The sequence below is a fragment of the Phascolarctos cinereus genome, unplaced genomic scaffold (assembly GCF_003287225.1).
Source record: "Phascolarctos cinereus isolate Bilbo 61053 unplaced genomic scaffold, phaCin_HiC Scaffold_5;HRSCAF=322, whole genome shotgun sequence".
Taxonomy (NCBI): Eukaryota; Metazoa; Chordata; class Mammalia; order Diprotodontia; family Phascolarctidae; genus Phascolarctos; species Phascolarctos cinereus.
Window position 1 is genome coordinate 129,603,812 of NW_027555958.1, and position 19,563 is coordinate 129,623,374.

General features: G+C 37.3%; 1 protein-coding gene across 6 annotated transcripts in view; it reads left to right on the forward strand.

Annotated features, from left to right (window-relative positions):
- Window positions 1-19,563, forward strand: part of THEMIS (thymocyte selection associated) — a 203,592-nt gene that overhangs the window by 83,868 nt on the left and 100,161 nt on the right. For all 6 annotated transcript variants that reach the window (XM_078155156.1, XM_020987008.2, XM_020987005.2 and 3 more), the window contains exon 4: window positions 6,261-7,309. In XM_078155156.1, the coding sequence (XP_078011282.1) occupies window positions 6,261-7,309 (1,049 nt within the window). The remainder of the gene's footprint in view (window positions 1-6,260; window positions 7,310-19,563) is intronic.

The following is a 19,563-nucleotide window of genomic DNA, read 5'->3' on the forward strand; positions in this document are numbered from 1 at the left end:
GAAATCCTTTTTAAGCCTGGAATCCATTTTCAAAACCAGAAATGATAATGAAAATAACTTTAATTTATATTACACTTTAAATGTTTTTAATGTTTGGAAAGTACTTTATGTTCATTATCTTGTTTGACCTTCACAGTAAACCTATGGGGTAGGCATTGCAGATGTTATTATGCCCATTTTAAAGATGAGGAAACTGAAGTTCCAAAAGATAAAACACAGTTAGTACCAGATGTGGGGTGTGAATTTTAAGACTCCAAGTCCAAATTTCTACCCAAAAAATCCATGGATACCCTGACAGGAAATTTATGAAGCCTTGAAGCGTGGTAAGAGTTTACACAGGAAATAAATATTTGTGGAAAAATCATTGTTGGGAACTCCCTTCTTATATGGAGTTGTTTTTTCCCCCTCTTTCTGTCCATCATTTTGAAACCAAAATAATTTAATTATTAGATGCTAATGTATAGCTAAAAGGAATTATAGGTGACCTGAAGGTATCTTAGAACTGACTTTATCTACCTTAAGTTAAATGATTTGAAGAACCTGTTGTTGATTTTAAGTCGTTTTTTTTTCTTCCCTTGAGCCAGCTGCCTTTATGATTTACTAAAACCATCTCTTTTGTATATTTCATTGTATCTCTCTATGATCTCAATGAAATGGGCCCACTTTCTCTGCTCAGATCACAACTCACAGTTTCTCATCCTGTGCAGTTCTTGTCCACATTCTCCCCTAGATCCTGCACAAAAGACCTGCCTATGTGCTGGACGTATGCTTTACTCTTTGGCACTTAATAAATATGCTTTGATTGATTGATCTTTACATTTTGAGTATACTAGTTAGTGTAGTATTTCCATCTGTTATCCCTTGCTCCTTCTTCTAGTGATACATTTCCCTAAAGATACATTTTTCTTTACTTCTTGAAAATACATTATTATTAGAAATACACTTTAGTCTAATTTTGCCACCCATATACCTTTCTATTATCCAGAGAAATTGCAACTGTGATTTTCCAAGAGATTGAATGTTCCAAGATTTTCAGAGCAATAGAATCACCAAGAGAATATTTGTGTATGAGCAAGTCATGCTATAATAGGCAATATAAACTAGTAGAGAAAGTATTAGACTTGAACTCAGTAGAGATCTGGATTTAAATTTCATCCTTAATATTTTCTATTTGAGTGTCAATTTCTCCATCTGCAAAATGAAGATAATTATATTTCTGTTGTTTTGAGGATAAAAAAATGAAATGAAGTTTGTAAAACATTTCATAAACTATAAAGTGATGCATAAATGTCATCAATCATTGTTATGAAAACTTTATTAATTTTTGATGCTTTCTTCCTCCTCCTCCAGAGAGAACATCTAGAAGAATAAAAACTACCTATAGTTAACTTCAAGAAAAGAATGCTAAGGACAACAAAAAGAATTTTTTGAAAGCTATTTTTAGACAAAGGAGAAGACCTGAAGCAACTGTCTCCTTGTTTAGGATAGGTAGTGTAATGTGAATTGTTGACCAAAAGAACATACAACTATGCATTTCCTATTTTCTCTCTTTTTCAAAAAGAATTGTTTTCATGTCAAAAACAGTGGATTAAACATCTGTGTGGAGGGAATTGAAGTCCCCAAAAGATGAAAAGGTAGAAAGAGAACCCTCAGCTTAAAGTAAGCCTTAAAATTGAGTTCCAGAATACTGAAAGATATTGTAGGTGTGATTTCAGAACCATTGATGGTAATCTTTAAAAGTCTTGGGGAACTGGAGAGTTTGTGAAGATCAGAACAGACAAATGTACTGATTCCCAAAACAGAAAGGTCTGAATTTTTGAAATATTTTATCCAGACATTGAACTCTGACAAAATTCTAGACTGGCTTTGTTAACAATTACATAATTGCTTTATTAATTATGGTTTTTGAGGACTTAGAAAAAACTATTGATTATTACAAACCAATATGGGTTCACTAAGAACAAGTCATATTGAACTGGTATCATTTTCTCATTTTATAGGATACAAGGTGTAGTAGAACCACAGAATGATATAAACATGGTATACTTTTGGCAAAGCATTTGAATTAAGCCCTTTAAGATATCCTTGTTAATGTGGTAGGATGTGAACTAAATAATATTTGACTTTCAAATGGATCAAGCAACCATAAACAAGTGTTAGGCTAAGCTCAAAGTGAGTGACTGAGAATACTGTCCTTGACCCAGTCCTATTCAATCTTTGTATGGTTGACTAGGATAAAGATTTAATTTCTATACTTATCAGATTTAAGGATGACACAAAGCAGAGAAAGTAAGCTAATACAATAAATGACAGAATCAAGATAGGAAATTATTATGATAGGCTGGAATGTTGGAGAGAAATCAGCGAGACAAAATTTAACTAAGATAAATGTCAAAGTGCAGCATTTAGATTTTAAAGATTTAATTATACAAGTACGAATTTAGGGAACTTAATTTCTATTCATATGAAATAATACCTGATGATATATACACAGACCCCCTAAGAGCTCTTAGATAGATTTCAGGGGGTCTATGAGCTTGGATGAGAAAAAGTTACATTCTTGGGAACTTCTTAACATCCTAAGTAACAACTTAATACAATTGGTTTTCTTTGTAATTCAATGTTTTTTTTTTAATTTTATGCATTCAAAAAGATATTCTGAGAAGAGGTGAATAGGCTTCATCAGATTGCCAAAGGGGTCCATGACACAAAAAAAGTTAAGAATGCCTAAACTAGGTATATTTAGGCAAAGGCCAGATAACTGTTTGCCAGGATGTCATTTTGTTGTTCAGTTATGTCTGACCATAACATGTCAGGCCCTTCTATCCACCATTATTTCTGGAAGTCTGTCCAAGTTCATGTTCGTTGTTTCCATGATGTTATCTATCTATCTCATCCTCTGCAATCCCCTTTTTCTTTTGCCTTCAATCTTTCCCAACATGAGGGTCTTTTCCAATGAGTCCTGTCTCCTTATTATGTGTCCAAAGTATTAAACTTCAGCTTTAGTTTTTGACCTTCCAGTGAATAGCCTGAATTAATTGCTTTAAGTATAGACTGATTTGACCTTCTTGCTACAGAAGAGATTAATGGATCAGATTAGATAACTTCTGAGGCAGTATAATAAAGTACACAGAACACAGGACTTGGAAATAAAAGACCTGCTAAATGGCCAGTTCTTTAATTTTTAGCTGTGTGAATTTAGGTAAAGCACCTTGCTTCTCTGAGGCCTGGTTTCTTCGCCTACAAGATAAGGATAATACTCCTTGGCCTATTTGCTTTAGAGGGTTATTAGGAGGATCAAATGAGATAATATGTACTTTGAAAACTATAAAATATAGTAATTATACCATGATGATTAATTATGTTGAGTAATATCCTACTCATCTTTAAGATTCTATGTTTTCATGATCATGAGATTACAGACAACACAAGTCAGAGGGAAGGCAGTTTGTTTTAATTGCTGTCATTAGGATCTCTCATCTCTGGGATGGGTCCTCAAATAGTACCCAAGAGTTATAAAACATTTAAGTTAGAAAAGAATCTGCGAGCCAGCACGGAATACTGGTTAGAACGCCAGCCTCACGTTAGGATGAGCAGGATTAAGATACACATTGGCTATGTGGCACTGGACAAGTCATTAAACCTTGAAGTATTCCAGATAACACTCTATAAGACTATAAGTTACAGAAAATGTAATATTTCCTTCATTAGTAAAGGGAGTATCCCCATCTAGGATTTTCTCAAATTAATGAAATCATAGGTCTAGTTTCTAACCCCATCCTTATAAAAAGTAATTTGAAACTTATTAAAGTCTATGACAAAGCTTTAAATAAATTCCAAACCATCCAGGCAAATTTTACCTGAGTAGATTATAAGCTCCTTAAGGGCAGAGATAGATTTTTATTAAGTTTTTCATTTTGTCCCAATACCTAACACAGTGCCTTTCAATAGCAGGTTCTTAATGAATGATTTTTAGATTAGATTAGGTTGGAGACCAGAGGCAGGAGTAGTTTTAAGACATTCATAGAAATGAGAGGACTGGGGAAAATCAAAGGTTAGGTAAAAATAGCTTCACAATACATGGAAATTAGGAACTGTGAATTAAAGCGTTACAGGGAGATATTAAATGTTCTTCCAGTGAGTCAACTTATATTTCTATACTGAGTCAGAAAAAATTATTGACCTTAGAGAATTAATTAAAAATAAAATCCATATTATTTTCAATTCTTTACATATATACATATACACATATGTGATGATTGAAGTCTATGTCTATGAGTAGGTTATATATATGTACATATAAAATTATATCTGTGTGCATGTGAGTATATATGTACGTGTATATGTATATATATATGTATATATATATATATATAATATACATATACTTATAATTTGCCTTATCAAAACCTTGAATGTTTCATTTTCCTGAGAGTTTAAGTCACATGTAGTGTTACCACTTTGAGGGAGAGGGATTTTTTTGTTGTTTGATCACTTTTCAGTCATATTCGACTCTTTGTGAGCCCATTTGGTGTTTTCTTGACAAAGATACTGGAATAGTTTGCCATTTCCTTCTCCAGCTAATTTTATAGATGAGGAAACTGAGGCAAACAGGGTTAAGTGACTTGCTCAGGGACATATTGTCAATAAGTGTCTAATGCCAAATTTGAACTCATGAAGATGAGGCTTCCTGACTCTAGGCCAGGCACTCTATCCATTGTGCCACCTTGCTGCCCTGGGAAGGGATTACAGTTCAGGTTATCTTGACTCCCAGCTTTTTGTTTAGGGGCTTAGCAACAGTGATGAGATCACTCTATGTTAACCCAGTTAGTACATTTCATTATAACAGAGCCTGAGATCAGGATTTCAATATTAGCCTTGCTCGGTTGCAAGGCCACAGCCCTTAGCTTTAAACTAACAATGTTATTTCTCAGAGGTGTGCCATGGTCACAAGAATGTGGGTGAGACACTTTAGATGAATCACTGTATGTCTCTCCCCAGCACTGGGAAAATAACTCAAAGAATATGTCCTGATGACAGCTCACTATCATTATCTTTGTTAGATAATATTATCATTAAACTTTGCTAGGAAATAATTATGTGGTTATTATTATATAATAGGGAAACAGTATTGTTGTCTTTGTAAAACAGTACCAACATTATTACTATGTTATAGGGAAGTAGCATTTTTCCTAGATCTTTCTTGACATAATTCAAGTCTATTTTATATATGGGAAAACTCAAATCCATAGCTGCTAAATGGCAAAAGAAAGTTCATACCAAGTCCATGATTGGATCTAGAATGGAATTGACTCCAGGGGGCAAAGTCTTGTTTTTTTGACCTTCATGTCAATATTCATGTCAAAATTCTATGATTCAGTCATCTTAGCAGCAGCAGATTGACAGAGTGTCTGTGAACTATTGAAAATATAACTGAGGTCTGTCTGGAATCTTTTTCTGCATTTAAATGCTTTTATTGTGGGACTTTGCAGTGATTCTCTTCATCAGAAAGTAGTTTTTAGTGGGTCTGTCTGGGCTTCAGGGGCTTTATTTACTGTTGTTTCCAAAGGATCATAAGATTTAGAGACACAAGGGATCTCAGAGGCCATTTAGTCTAACTCCCTTACTTTGCTAATGAGGAAATTGAGAACCAGGAAAGTTAATTGATTTGTTCAAGATTACTATTGGACTTAGTGATTGTCAGGGGTGGTATTTTCACTCAGGTCCTCTCACTCCACAGGCTGTGCTTCACTTTTTATAAAGCATCAGTGGATATGTCCCTACAGATATTAATATGGACCTGGTATAATGGAAATAGAGTTATCTTCTGAAAGTCAGGGGACCTGAGTTCAAATCCCACCACTAATGAGCATTATCCATGTGGCTTTGGGCAAGTTATTTAAGCTCCCTAGGACCATTTGTAAAATGAGGGGGTTGGACTATTTGGCCTTTGAGTTCCCTTCCCAGATCTATACCTATGATTCTATGATATAGAAAGGCATGCATGTTAAGAAACATAAGATTATATAGCATTTGGGACATATATATATGCACATACATACACACACATATACATACACACATGTATATATGTATGTGTGTGTGTATATATATGTATATATATATGTATATACATATAGGAAAGAAGATATTTGTATGTGGTATTGGGAAGCGCTCTAATGATATAACATTACCAAAAAGATATGACCAGGTCAAGTTTAAGCACAAAATTTCTCTCTCTCTTTTTTTTTCATTTTCAGTTCGAAAGGATATAGTACATATCCTCTCTGATCTTGATGTGGAAGTTAAAGACATAACTGACTGTTACGATGCTAAGTGTTTCCTTCAGCTCCTATCCACCGAAGATCTTTTTGAAAAGACTAGCAAGGAATTCCCTATGGCAGTTGAAGTGATAGAAGGACCTCAAGGGAATCCATTGGCCAGTGGCTTATTGCAACCTGGGAAAACCATTGTCATCCACAAAAAGTACCAGGCGTCAAGGATCTTAGCTTCAGAGATTAGAAGTGATTCCCCCAAAAGGCATTTCTTGATTCCAACTAGCTATAAAGGCAAATTCAAGCGGAGACCCCGGGAATTCCCTACTGCCTATGACCTGGAGATAGTGAAGAGTGATAAAGAGCAGCTTCATGTGGTGGCCACGAAAGGCTTTGATTCTCCTTATGAGGAGCTGTCATCTGTGTCTGTCGGGGACCAGTTTTTAGTTCAGCGCTCACAGACCAGTGAAGTTCTGTGTAAGGGGATCAAAAAGGAAGTGGGTGTTCTGGCTTGTGAAAAAATCCTCAAAAAGGCCTATGAGCCTGTTCTTTTACCTCTGTACATGGAAGGCGGCTTCATAGAAGTGATTCATGACAAGAAGCAGTACCAGCTTTCCAAGTTGTGTGCTCAGTTTCGCTTGCCTTTCAATGTCAAGGTCTCTGTGAGGGACCTTTCTATTGAAGATGACATTTTGGCTGCCACACCTGGCCTGCAGCTGGAGGAAGAGATCACAGATTCTTATCTGCTCATTAGCGACCTCACTAACCCCAGTGAGAGCTGGGAGATCCCTGTCAGCCGTTTGGGCATGTCTGTCCAATTGGTTAGCAGTACAATTGATGTCATTGATTCATTTCCAGTCCGAACCATTGTAGAAGAGATCAGTGAAGAACAGTATTACATGATGAGGAGGTATGAAAACCTAGCCTTACACCCACCACCTCGGCCCCCCAAAAAACCCTCCATCATGGAAAAGAAACCAGATTTTCTTACTCCTCCCAAGATAAATATCATGGATCCACCAAAGTCTCCAAAGGTAGGCCTTTGTTCCTTTAACTTATCCCTTGAAGTATCTACTGGAGGAGACTTCATTGCTCGTCTTTATTGAATTTATTTTTTGCTTACTTGCTTTTTCTTCTCGCCATATTTGAAATGAGGCTTTACGAGCCACATTAGAGGAATGAGCCCCTACAGAGCATAAGCTGCTAGTCATGTATTTAGATGGTTAAACACGGGATGCTGTGTGAAGTTTCTGCTGAATTAGGAGTAACAGGGATGGCATTTGTATATAAGGACTCAAATTGCCATTTCAATGGTGGTTTTGGTAATTATGAGTGTTTTATAAGGTAGCTGAACAGCAAATCAATTTCATTCTGGAAGCACTGAGTGTTTTCATCTAGGTAGTGTAGTTTTAATGCTTTATCTAGGAAATGAGCACACAATAAACTCCACTGCTTTTGGGGTAGCTGGTAGCATAAGCAATAACACTCGTCTTCATTTTGCTTTATGTTAGGAAAGATGGAAAATGGCTTGGCGAAACTGTGTGCAGAAATGGGAACAGCATCTGCCCACATTCTGTCTATCTTAGCCAGAGCTGTTATCATTCCCTCTTCCATTCAAAAACAAAATCAATAAAATTGCAGACAGTTTGGGATCGTTAGAGTCAATAGTGCCATCAGCAACTTAAAGATTTTCTACTGGAGCAACTTCATTCTTCCCTGAGCTAGCTGCCCTTTGGTTGCTGCCCGGATGCTGGTTGAAAAGAATTTGACCTTTAGTTCATCATGAGAGATTGGTGCCCACTTTTAGGCTGAGGTATAGAAGGAGGAGAGAGTTTTGGTCTGGCAGATGTTGTAGAAACAATGTAGGAGAATAAAACAATTAGCATGACAAAGAGATGGGGGTGTTTATTTTGTTCACGAATGATAGCCTCAGGCTTTAAGTATCTGGATACCAAAATACATTTAAACTCAGTTGCCAAGATTATATTCTGATTATATGTAGGAGAGATCCAGAATGGATTTATAAACTCCTTTTCTTTGAAAATTGAACCTGTAGGAATTATCTGTGCTTAAGAGTGTTAGGTGGATTGCTGGCTGGGTGACAGTTTTATCCCAAAGAATGCTGATTAAGGGATTATTGTCAAATAGGAGGGAGTTCTTTAATGCCTGTAGGGCTCTGCCCTTGGTCCCTGAATTGTTCAACATTTTTATCAATGACTTGGCTGAAGGCAGAGAATGAAGGCATGCCAATCAAATTCATAGATGGCCCAAAACTGAAAGAGAATTATAAGCTGGATAACAGAATCAGGGCTCAAGATGATTTCACTCAGAATGATGGGCCAAAATCCATAGTAATTTTTTAGTAATAAATATAACGTCCTACTTTTCACACAAAAATTTGTCATATGAATACAGGAGGGAAATGTCTTAAAAGCAGTTTACATTAAAAAAACCCCTGCAAATTTAAAAGGACTGATGAATTTTTAAAAACTAAGACCTGTGATTTCATTGGAGTAAGGAACTCCCAGTGGGGAAACTCCCTCTTCCAAAGCAGAACTTTACTTGGCTTTTTAATCTATAGTCTTAGAATGATGCCTGGGGAGGTTGAGTGACTTGTCCAAGGTCATATAGAAAGTATGTGTCAGAGGTAGGACTTTTAGGTTTTCCTGACTTTGAAGTCAACTCACTATTCCACTCTGAGAATGGATAGATACTACCTTAAACTATCTTTTTTTAAATGTAGAAATAGGTTTGTCCAGATTAAAGGAGATCATTCCCACTGTCTTGGGTGCTGGCCAAACTATATCACAGTAGTAATAAAAAAAAATTAATAACAAAAACAATGATAACCAGCATTTATGTAGTGCTTTAAGGTTTGTAAAATGCTTTATAGATATTATTTCATTTTATCCTGACAACAACTCTGGGAGGCAGGTGTTAATATTATCCTCATTTATGACTTACCCAGGGTCACACCACATTAAGTGTCTGAAGCTAGATTAAACTCATGTCTTCCAGGCTTCGGGTCTAGTGTTCTAGCCACTGTACCACACAGCTGCCTCTGAGGAATATGCCTAGTTCTTTTTTTTTTTGGACCATACAATTTATTACTTAACAGTTTATCTTTAATTTATGATGCTTCATTTTGTATTTGCTTACAAAGCAAATTATCCACTAACTTCTATGTGAGACAATATAAATTGCAGCCTTGTTAAGAGAAAAAAAGATTCTCAGTATTTTTTCTTCCTAAAACCTCAACATTCTAGTTCTAAGCATAATACTTTAGGAGACAGTTTGACAATATATGGGTGGGAGGTAGGGGAGTAATAACGCTTTTATTATTATTATTATTATTATTATTATTATTATTATTATTACTTAGGGTGAAAACAATTAGGGAAGGGGAGAAGAAACAGAGGGCAGAATGACCATGAAAACAAATGCAGGAGGAGAGTAGTCTAGCTGTCACTCCTGTGAGGTTTGAGAGAGAGGAAGGTGAGCCTAAGATTGTAGTGCCATAGCAACAGGATGGGGGTGAGAACTGCATGTGATAGGAGATTGGTCACACTGAGGAGGAAATCCAGACCCTTCCAATACCCCCTGGGCAAGTATCTGGAGCATTTTTTTGCCTCGTACTTTTACTGCTTAGGATGGTAAGAAATCTTAAAACCACATCATAAGGAACAAGGAATATTAGAAAAAGAAAGGATTTTAGGGGTCATCTAGCCCAATGTTTTCATTTTATGGATGAGGGCATTGAGGCTCAGTGAGATAAAGTGACTTGCTAGAGATAATACTGTAAACTGAAGAAAGATGTTATAATTAGGATTTCTTTTGTGTCTGAATTGGACTAGATTGCTGCTGAAGTTCCTTCCAACAGTCACATGCTGTGATCTGGGGAAGGAAAATAAACTAGGTCGTCCAACTTTGTAAGTCTAATACACTTTCTACTATAGTAAGGACAACAATCAAGTGAGCTGAGGACACTTACTTTGCATGGGATAAGATTTAGGGGCACATGGTAACTGTCTTCAGATACTTGAAAGATTATGGCCCTTTGAAAGAACTTATGTGTTTTCACCAGAGCACTGAACTGGGACTAAAAATTAAAGTTACAAGGAAGCAGATTTTTGTTCAATATATAGGCAGAACTTTCTTATAATTCTTAGAATTTAAGTTGCTTAACAATTGAATGAGCTGTCTTACAAAATATTGAGCTCCTCATCTTTGGGGAATGTATCCTTTATGAATTATGAATGGCAGGCTTGTTGATAAGCTTTCTTTTAGAGAAATTTGCTACTTGGAAAATCAACTACTGCTTTTTTTTAGCAGGAATATTTAGAAAACCTGGAATCTTAAAAACATATATACATGCTCATGTACACACACACACACACACACAAACATACACACACAAGTTTGTGTTTGACCCCATTGGAATTATAATGCCACTTGCTTTCAATGTAAGGGAAATGACTATTTTAATGTTCTGTCTGTCCCCAGAGGAAGCCATTTAGAGAAAACACTTAGGATTTTGGATCATGTTGTAAATGCGGTTTTAAGTATAGAGATTTTTCCCCCTCTAAAGATAGCCAACTTTTAAGGCTTCAAACTCATTTTAAAATGCCTCATTACACACTGAGAAGAGAGTTTCAGATGCCTCATTAATAGAAGTTTACTTTTACCTTCCCAATGGGTCATTAACCTTATTAGATCATTTCTCGTGTTATTAAGTTATTGGGCAGATATATGGGACATCTGAGTGTCCAAGTATCTAAAGAATGCTGAGCTTGGATCAAATCCTTACCCTACATTATTTATGTTACCTAATTCAGTGCTTCACAATTCATAGAATCACAAAATTATGAGAGACTTTAAAGGTTTTTGAATCCATACTCTACAATATCTCTGGCAATTTGGTCATTCTTCCTTTGTGTGAAGATGTTGAATAAGGGAGAAACTAAGACACTTCCCAAGGTAGTGTGGTCTACTTTTAGACAACTCTAATTGCACTGGACAGTAGCAAATAAACAGAAAGAAAAGAAAAATTCTTTCATATTCATAAAATAGATGAACTTTATAATATTTTGGTCATGGTTTTAGATAAAGTTGCAGACTTTGTCTACCATCCACAATTTTCATTTGAATCAGTTTCCTGTTTTAAAAAACTATTAAAGAAAATTGTTTCTACAGTTCACTTAATAGCTTTTTGATGGTTTCTGTTGTGTTTTTCATGTGTAACTTCCCTTTTGAGGGTTCAACAATAGTCCACTGAATGTTTTGATTCTGCTTGTCTAAATATTTCTTTTTCTCTGTCAAGATTTCTTGATCAAAACATTCATTCCCTGTGCTTCTTACTGATCACAACTAAGTTCCTAGGACAGAAGTCCAACTATGAATACAAGAAATAGAACTTGAGTGGCTCATTATGTCCCATAACGTTATAGGCTTTGAAAGTAAAAATTTATTGATAGGTTTTTACCTCAAAGTTTCCTAAAAGATTTTGTTCACTTTAAAAACTGGTTTTACTTACTAGCTGTGTGACCCTGGGCAAGTCACTTAACCCCAATTGCCTAAAAGCAAAAAAAAAAAAACACAAAAACTGGTTTTAGAGGCAGGTCTGTCTGCCTCAGTTTCCTCAGTCATCAAATGAAGATAATAATAGAAGGTGCTTCTCAAGATTGTTGTGAAGATAAAATAAAGCTGAAAGAACAACATCAAAGTCAGGAAAAGAGGGAAGGAAGGGAAGAAGTATTTATTAAGTACCTACTATGTGCCCAGCATTGCACCAAATGTTTTATAAACATCTCATTTGATCCTCACAACAAGTTTAGGAAGTGGAATCTGTTATTATCCCTCCCTCCCTCCCTTTCTCCTTCCCTTCCTTGCTCCCTGTCTCTTTTTTTCCCTCCCTCCTTTCCTTCCTTCCTTCCTTCTTTCCTTCCTTCTTTCCCTCACTTCCTTCCTGATTTTGATTCTGGTCCTTCAACTTTATTCCACTGTTTCTTAAAATATTAATCTTTTATCACTTCCAATTACTTGAGCACCTATAACTATCATCTCTTTGAGCACCGATTCTTAGAAATTTGTCTTTTTATTTATTGGGGAGATTTATTTTTCAGATAAAGAAAATCTGTATAATTTCTATTGCCTTGATCAATTTTTTTCATCAAATTAAGCATAATTTACAACATTTTTAGGACTAGTTCACTTGCCACATTTTCTTTCCTTAAATCAATTTCTTCCTTTGTACCCCTCCTCTCTAATCTCCACTTAACTAAATTTGCCCTAGGTGCCAGAATTCCTATTTATAGAACTGAAAATAAGAACCCATAAAGAACAGGGACCAGTTAGCATAGAAGGCCGAGGACTGATTTCATATTTATCTTAAATCTCTTGAGGATTAATTTAGCATAAGATAGTAAATCACCAATATTCACCTTCAAAAATGACTGAATAAATAAGTGCAAATATACTAGGGCTGAAGTAGAAGGGATTTAGTCTACCTTTTCCCCAAGTTTAGTTTTAGTTTTTCAAGGCATGAAGAGGGATCATACTTAATTGATCTAACTGGGTTTATTGAATGGGTACAAAAAAGGACACAAAATCTCACTGTCACTCTGAGCCTCAGTATTGGTCTGAGGTTAAAGAAACAAAGTAGACTATGTAAGAATCCCAAGCAATCAGCCCAAGCTAGAACTTTTGGTTCAGTAGAAAGAGCACTGAGTTTGACTTCAAAAGACCCAGGTAGTTAGCTCAGGCTGTCTCTTGCTAACTGTGTTAATGTTAGCGGAGTCACATAACCTCTCAGTGCCTCTATTACCTCATCTGTAAATAAGAGATTCTACTAGCTGGCCTCTCAGGTGCCTTCCAGCTCTCACTCTGTGATCTTGTGGCTTATGGTCCTATGATTCTGAGTGGCCAGTTCAAGATTAGAATCTGTAGGGTTTTACAAGGGCTCAAATCCAGAGAAAGAAACCCTAGGGTACCTTCAAACAGTACAATCAGGAAAGAATGAATACAGGGGCTTGTAGAATGAATTCCTTTGGTGTCAGGGGCTGTGCTTAATGAATAATTCAGTTATTCTCTCTGGAGAAAAGGAATGCAGTATAACCAGACTGCATTAGTTAAAAGGAAAAATATGTTTCTAATAATGATAGTTGTTTGTCCATCTAAAAGCTCATGGAATCTGCTCAGATAAAAGTTTTGCAGAATCAGATAGATACTTGTCTATTTGGGGAGAGGAAAAGAAGGGTTTTGCACGATGCTGTCTGAAAATTAAGAGTCTGGATTGGATCAGGGAATCTCCAACACAGCTCTGAGGCTCTCACGGCTGCTTTTAGCTCCCCTTTGTTCAGATGAATATGTAATCAGATGAACAAGTCTTTGTGAAGAGAAACAATGATTTTGATGTTAGTGGTACAAATAGATGAGTGCTATAAATTTAAAACAGACACATAGTGTGAGTTTGAGAATACCGGTCGACCCAGCAAAATCCCTTCTAGGTCAATGTCATAATGAACAGTAAGTACACTCAGGATCTGTATGTCCATAAATTCTACTTCTGCTCACTAGCGACATTTTAAAGGGGTAAATGGGAGTCAATTCAAGAAGCAATTATTAAGTGCTTACTATGTGCCAGGCACTGTGTTATAAGCTGGAGATGCAACAAAAGCACTCTCACCCCAAAACAAAACCTTTCTTCTCTCAAAGAGCTCTAATGGGGGAGACAATATGGAAAGAATTATGTATAAAGAAGATATGCACAGAATAAATTGGAGATAATCACCGAGGGAAGGCAGTAACATTAAAGGGAACTGGAAAATGCTTCTTGTAGGAGATGGGATTTTAGCTGAGACTAGAAAGAAGTCAAGAAAGTTAGGAGGTAGAGATGAGGAGGGAGAGACGGTGAGCATGCCTGGAGTTGGGAGATGGGCTGTGTTGTGCCAGAAAACAAAAAGAAAAGCATTGTCACTTAATCGCAGAGCAGAAGTAGGGGAATAAGGATTAAGAAGCCTGCTAGGAGGTAGGAGGTGGGGCAGGTTATAAGGGGCTTTAAAAACCAAAGGATTTTATATTTGGGCCTGGAATTATATTATATTTATTACATATTATATATACTAGTAACTAGAGGAAAGAAATAAGCATTTATATTTTTGTTGTTTAGTCATTTTCCACTGTGTCTGACTCTTTGTAACTCCATTTGGGGTTTTCTTAGCAAAGATACCGGAGTGGTTTGCCATTTCCTTCTGTAGCTCATTTTGCTGATGAGGAAACAGAGTCAAACAGGGTTAATTGCCTTACCTAAAACCACACAACTAGTACGTACCTGAGGCTGGATTTGAACACAGGTCTTCCTGAATCCAGGCTGGGCACTCTTTTCACTGTGCCACTTAGCTGCCCAAAAGCATTTATAGAGCACCTACTTTTTCCAGACACAGTGAGCTCTACAAATATTATTTCATTTGATCCTCACAATAGATCTGAGAGACAGATAATATTCTATTATTAGTCACATTTTATAGTTGAGGAAACTGAGGCAGAGTTTAAGTGACTTGTCCATGGTCACATAGCTACTAAGTGTTTGAGACTCAGGTCCTCCTGACTCCAGGCATAGTGCCCTCCCCATCCATTATATTTGAAACTAGAGTTTACTGATTAGGAGTGTGACATGATCAGGTCTGTGCTTTAAGAAGGCCAATCTGAGAGCTGGTTGGAGGGTAGACTATCATAAAGAGAGACTTGAGTGAGGGAGAAAGCAGAATGGCTCAAGCTGCATCCCAGAAATGATTTTTGGCCTACTGCAGGCTGCTGGTGGGTGAATCTGTGTCAGAATTCCTTTCCACTAGCTTGACAAGCATATGCTCACAATGGGGGCTTGGATTGTCAACGATATATACGGCTTTGACTGCTAAGTGCCACACCGGAGAAATGTAACTCCTGCACTCTGATGAAACAGCCTATAATCAGATAGGGAAAACAAATGTGGGACTGGAAGAGAGGGTATTTCAGTCTCTTCCGAGATTTCAACTGGAGCTTGAAAACTGGCATATGAGAAACATTGCCTAGTCACTTCAAGCCCTAGAGTCCAGTTTGTCACCTGAGTTTCCAAATATTGATCAGACAAGAACCCACAAAGGAAAGATTAAGAAATAGACTTTAGGGAGACAGTTGTTCTATGTTGAGCAGGGGGGAGGGGTGTGAAACACTTCTGGAACGGGAGGTGGAGAAAGAACTGCAAAGAGAGATGATGGTTTTCTATTAAGGTCTGAAAGAGCAGCTCTGCAGCTGCTGCTTATATCAGGGAATCACTTCTGATTGTTTGTGACAGCAGAAGTAGCTGATATGTGCCAAAGACAGAAATCCACAGTCTCCCAGGCATTGTCCAGACCTTTGGAGCATAACACTGTACCCACCAGACTGGCATTTACAGGCTTTTAATCATGAATGCCCTGTCATCTCTGGCGGTGGCTTTGTTAACGAGCTGCTGAATGAGTCATCCCTGTGTCTGAATGTGTAGCAGGTCTGGGATTTGAATAAGGTCTGATATCTGCCCCAAGCTTTAGCATCTTCTCTTTGCTTACCATTGAAGCCTGCACTTTGCCTTCCCCATGAATGCAGGAAAATATACTCTTATGTGACCAAGTGTCACTAAAGTATTTCTGTTTTCTAGGGGCAGATGAAGATTCTTGATTTCGGGGTCTTTGTCTTATAGAACAGAAGCAGGGGACTGATCTCAGTAAATAAGTACCCCACTCTCTCTCTTTGTGTGTGTGTGTGTGTGTGAGGCAATTGGAGTGAAGTGATTTACCTAGAGTCACAGAGTTAGTAAGTTTCATGTATCTGAGGTCAGATTTGAACTCAGGTTCCCTGACTCCAGGGCCAGTGCTCTAACTACTGCACCACCTAGCTGACCCTAAATAAGTCTTTTTAAGAAATACCATAATCATTGAATTAAGAGCTGGCTTGAACCCCAGAGATAATTTGTTTAAAGTCAACAAGCATTCAGCAAGGGCTTACAATGTTTCAGGCACTGTGCTAAGCACTGGAGATAGAAATACAAGCAAAAAGACAGTATCTGCCCTCAAAGAGCTTATTGGGGAAAATCAAAGGTAAAAAGGAGATGAAAAGGAGATGGGAGGTACTCATGGCATCATGGTGGATAGAGAGTAAAGCATGGCTCATCCAGGGATTTCCTCAGTATGGAAGTTTGGGGAGGAACTCTCTATGGGAGAAGGGGGCAGGGCTGGAGGGGTAGATGAAGGAATTGAGGACTACAGATATTATGACTCCCCCCTCCCTTTTTTTTCACATAGGAAGACAGTATAGGGACTAGATCTGTGATTTCATCAGTAATGGAACTCTGGGATGAGAAAACTCCCTCTACCAATCTGGAGAGACCCTTTCTCTGCAACTTAAACTCTTAGAGATTGCCTAGAGGCCCAAGAGGTTAAGTGACTTACTCAGGGTTACACAGTCAATACATGTCATAGTTAGGACCTGAGGCCAAGCACCCTATCACTACTTCTCCTTCCCCTCAAATCTCAGACCTGTCATAATAGCTTAAATTTATACAGTATGAGATGTCCCAAAAGTTTTAGTGCAGGCTTTAAAGCTCTAGTAACTTAAACGTGGACTAAGACTTTTGGGACATACTGCTCTTTAAAAGTTTAGAGAATGTACTTTTCCAGTAATAACCCTGTAAAGTCAGGTAGCATAATTATCATTACCCTCATGCATTCATTGAACAAACATTTGTTACTCAGGCACTACATGCCAGGCACGTGGCTAGATGCTGGGGATGCAAAGACAAAAAATGAAATTATTCCTGTCCTTCTGCCACCCAAGGAGTAAGCATTCTACATTTTTTCCTCTTATACATGAAGAAATACAGGCTTAGAGAGTTTGAGACTTGCTCATAATCATGGATAATTAAGTGACAAGATCAAAAAAGTGGCAATCTCAGGTTTCATGAATGGAAATGCAATATACCTCCTACAGGGCAGCTAGGTGGTACAGTGGATACAGCACAGGGCCTAGAGTCAGGAAGATCTGAATTCAGTTCCTGGCCTCAGTCACTTACTAGCTGTGTGATCCTGGGCAAGTCACTTAACCCTGTTTGCCTCAATTTCCTCATGTGTAAAATGAGTTGAGGAAGAAAATGGCAAACAACTGCAGTATCTTTGCCAAGAAAACTCCAAATGGGGTCATGAAGGCTCAGACATGACTGAAATGACTGAACAACAGCATCTCCTATATGAGAAGCCTTGATCTCCAGCATCTTCCCTCCTTGGTTTCTTGGGCCTCCTCCACCACCAAAATATATGTGCACACATTAATTTCCTTGAGGACAGGACCTGTTTCATTTTTATCCTTGTACCTTTAATGCCTGGTCTAAATTTCACTCAGAAGGTGCTTAATAAAAGCATGTTGCTTCCTTGCTTGATTTTCACTGTAGCTATGCCCTTGAGACATTAAAAAAGAGAGAGGGAGAGGTTATATTATTATTCATAGTGTTTAATTTAATAAGTCAGGGAAGTGTGTAATTGATTTTAGAAATATTTTCATCCAAAATAAAAGGTTTGATGCTTTTGTTTGTTTTAAACGTGTTTGTTTTTTGAGACCTCATCTCCTTAGCTCATTCAGACTAGAAGTGCAGGAGCTACATTCAAGCCTGATTTCATTGCTGATCAGCATCAGAGCTTTAACATGCTCTGTTTCTGATCTTGGCCAGTTTGCCCCTTCTTGAGAAGCCTGGTGCCCCCTCCCCCCCACTCCCTAGGGTTCGCTGTATTGGGACTAGATTTAGTACAATCACAGAATCAGCTTAGTGTACTGGAGATCTGAACTCCTGAGCTCAAGGAAACCACGAGCTTCAACTTCCTCAGTAGCAGGAGTAACAAGTGTGTATTACCACACTCAGTCGTAACCTTCAGTTATCTGAAAACTCAATTTAGTGATTTTTCTAAGTCTTCACATATAGTAACAGAGTCAGTATTCAAACCTAGGGCTTCTGATTTCAATAGAGTACTCCACCTACATAGTGTTCTTTCTGCCTGTTTTGGGGAGCGGGTTATTTTACACAGGCAATAGATGGTAGACAGGAGATAATGGCATCTTTTTAAAAGTGATATATTTGTTTTTATGTTTTTTGTGCCTTCATTTTCAAATACATATTCTATTTTCCCCATACCTATAGAGCACCCTGTAGGAAAGAAAATAGAGCAATGAAAAAGAAAAGCAGTTCAACAAACTAACTACCACATCAAATGAATGATAATAATTGCATTTTTTTTGCATTAGAATGTCCCACGTCTGCAAAGAAGAGAAGGAAGTGTATTTTCTCATCTCTTTTTCTATGTCAACCAAGGTCATTATAATTGCATAGTATTCATTTTCTGTTTAATTTTTTTTCTGTTGATACAATTATAGTTATTATGTATATTATTTTCCAGGTTCTATTTTCTTTACTTTGTATCTAGTCCTACATCTTCTGTGTTTCTCCCTGTTCTTTATATTTATTGTTTTTATAGTAAAGTAATCTTCCATTAATGTAGGACAATTTATTGAGCCATTCCAAAATTTATGGGCAGTTACTTTGTTTCCAATTCTTTGCTACTATAAGGAGTAATGCCACTCATAAGACAAAAATATTAGGGAGTGTTGAGCCACTATTACTTATTTCCACAGACTAGTATATGATGAAGCAAAATGGTAAGACATTAGGGAAAACTTCCTGACTATAAGGGTAAGGAGATATTGATTGATATTGTCAAAGGGATTTTTGTTTGTTCATTTTCTCTGGAGATATCTCTGTGCACTGATTAAAGTGTAGTGCTGCCTGCAAGCAATTGAACGAACCCTTTCCACTTGCCCCTTTATACATCCATGGGGATGTAGCCTCAGAGGCTGAGTGGCAGCTCTCAGCCATATATTCTGACCTTTTAGAGGGAATGAAGATTTTGGAGATTTCTCACACCATCACAAGGGAACCAAAATCCCTGAAGACCAAAACATATTTCACAAGTATATCTGGGTGTATAGAAGTAGGTGAATGAGAAAGAGAACGTACAAATCTTGTGGATGTAATTTTTTCTCTTTTCCCAATGAGGTTCCAAAATGACCACATGGAATACGGAAATATGAGAAAGTTAAAGTAGTAAGAGTATGACTTTTCCTGTGTCATGTAGACTCACACCTAAGTGAACAGAATTTTCCATTCCCTAAGTGAACAGGACCTGGAAGGCTTTATAATTTCTGTCTCAGAAGACAGAGAGAGGATGCTATC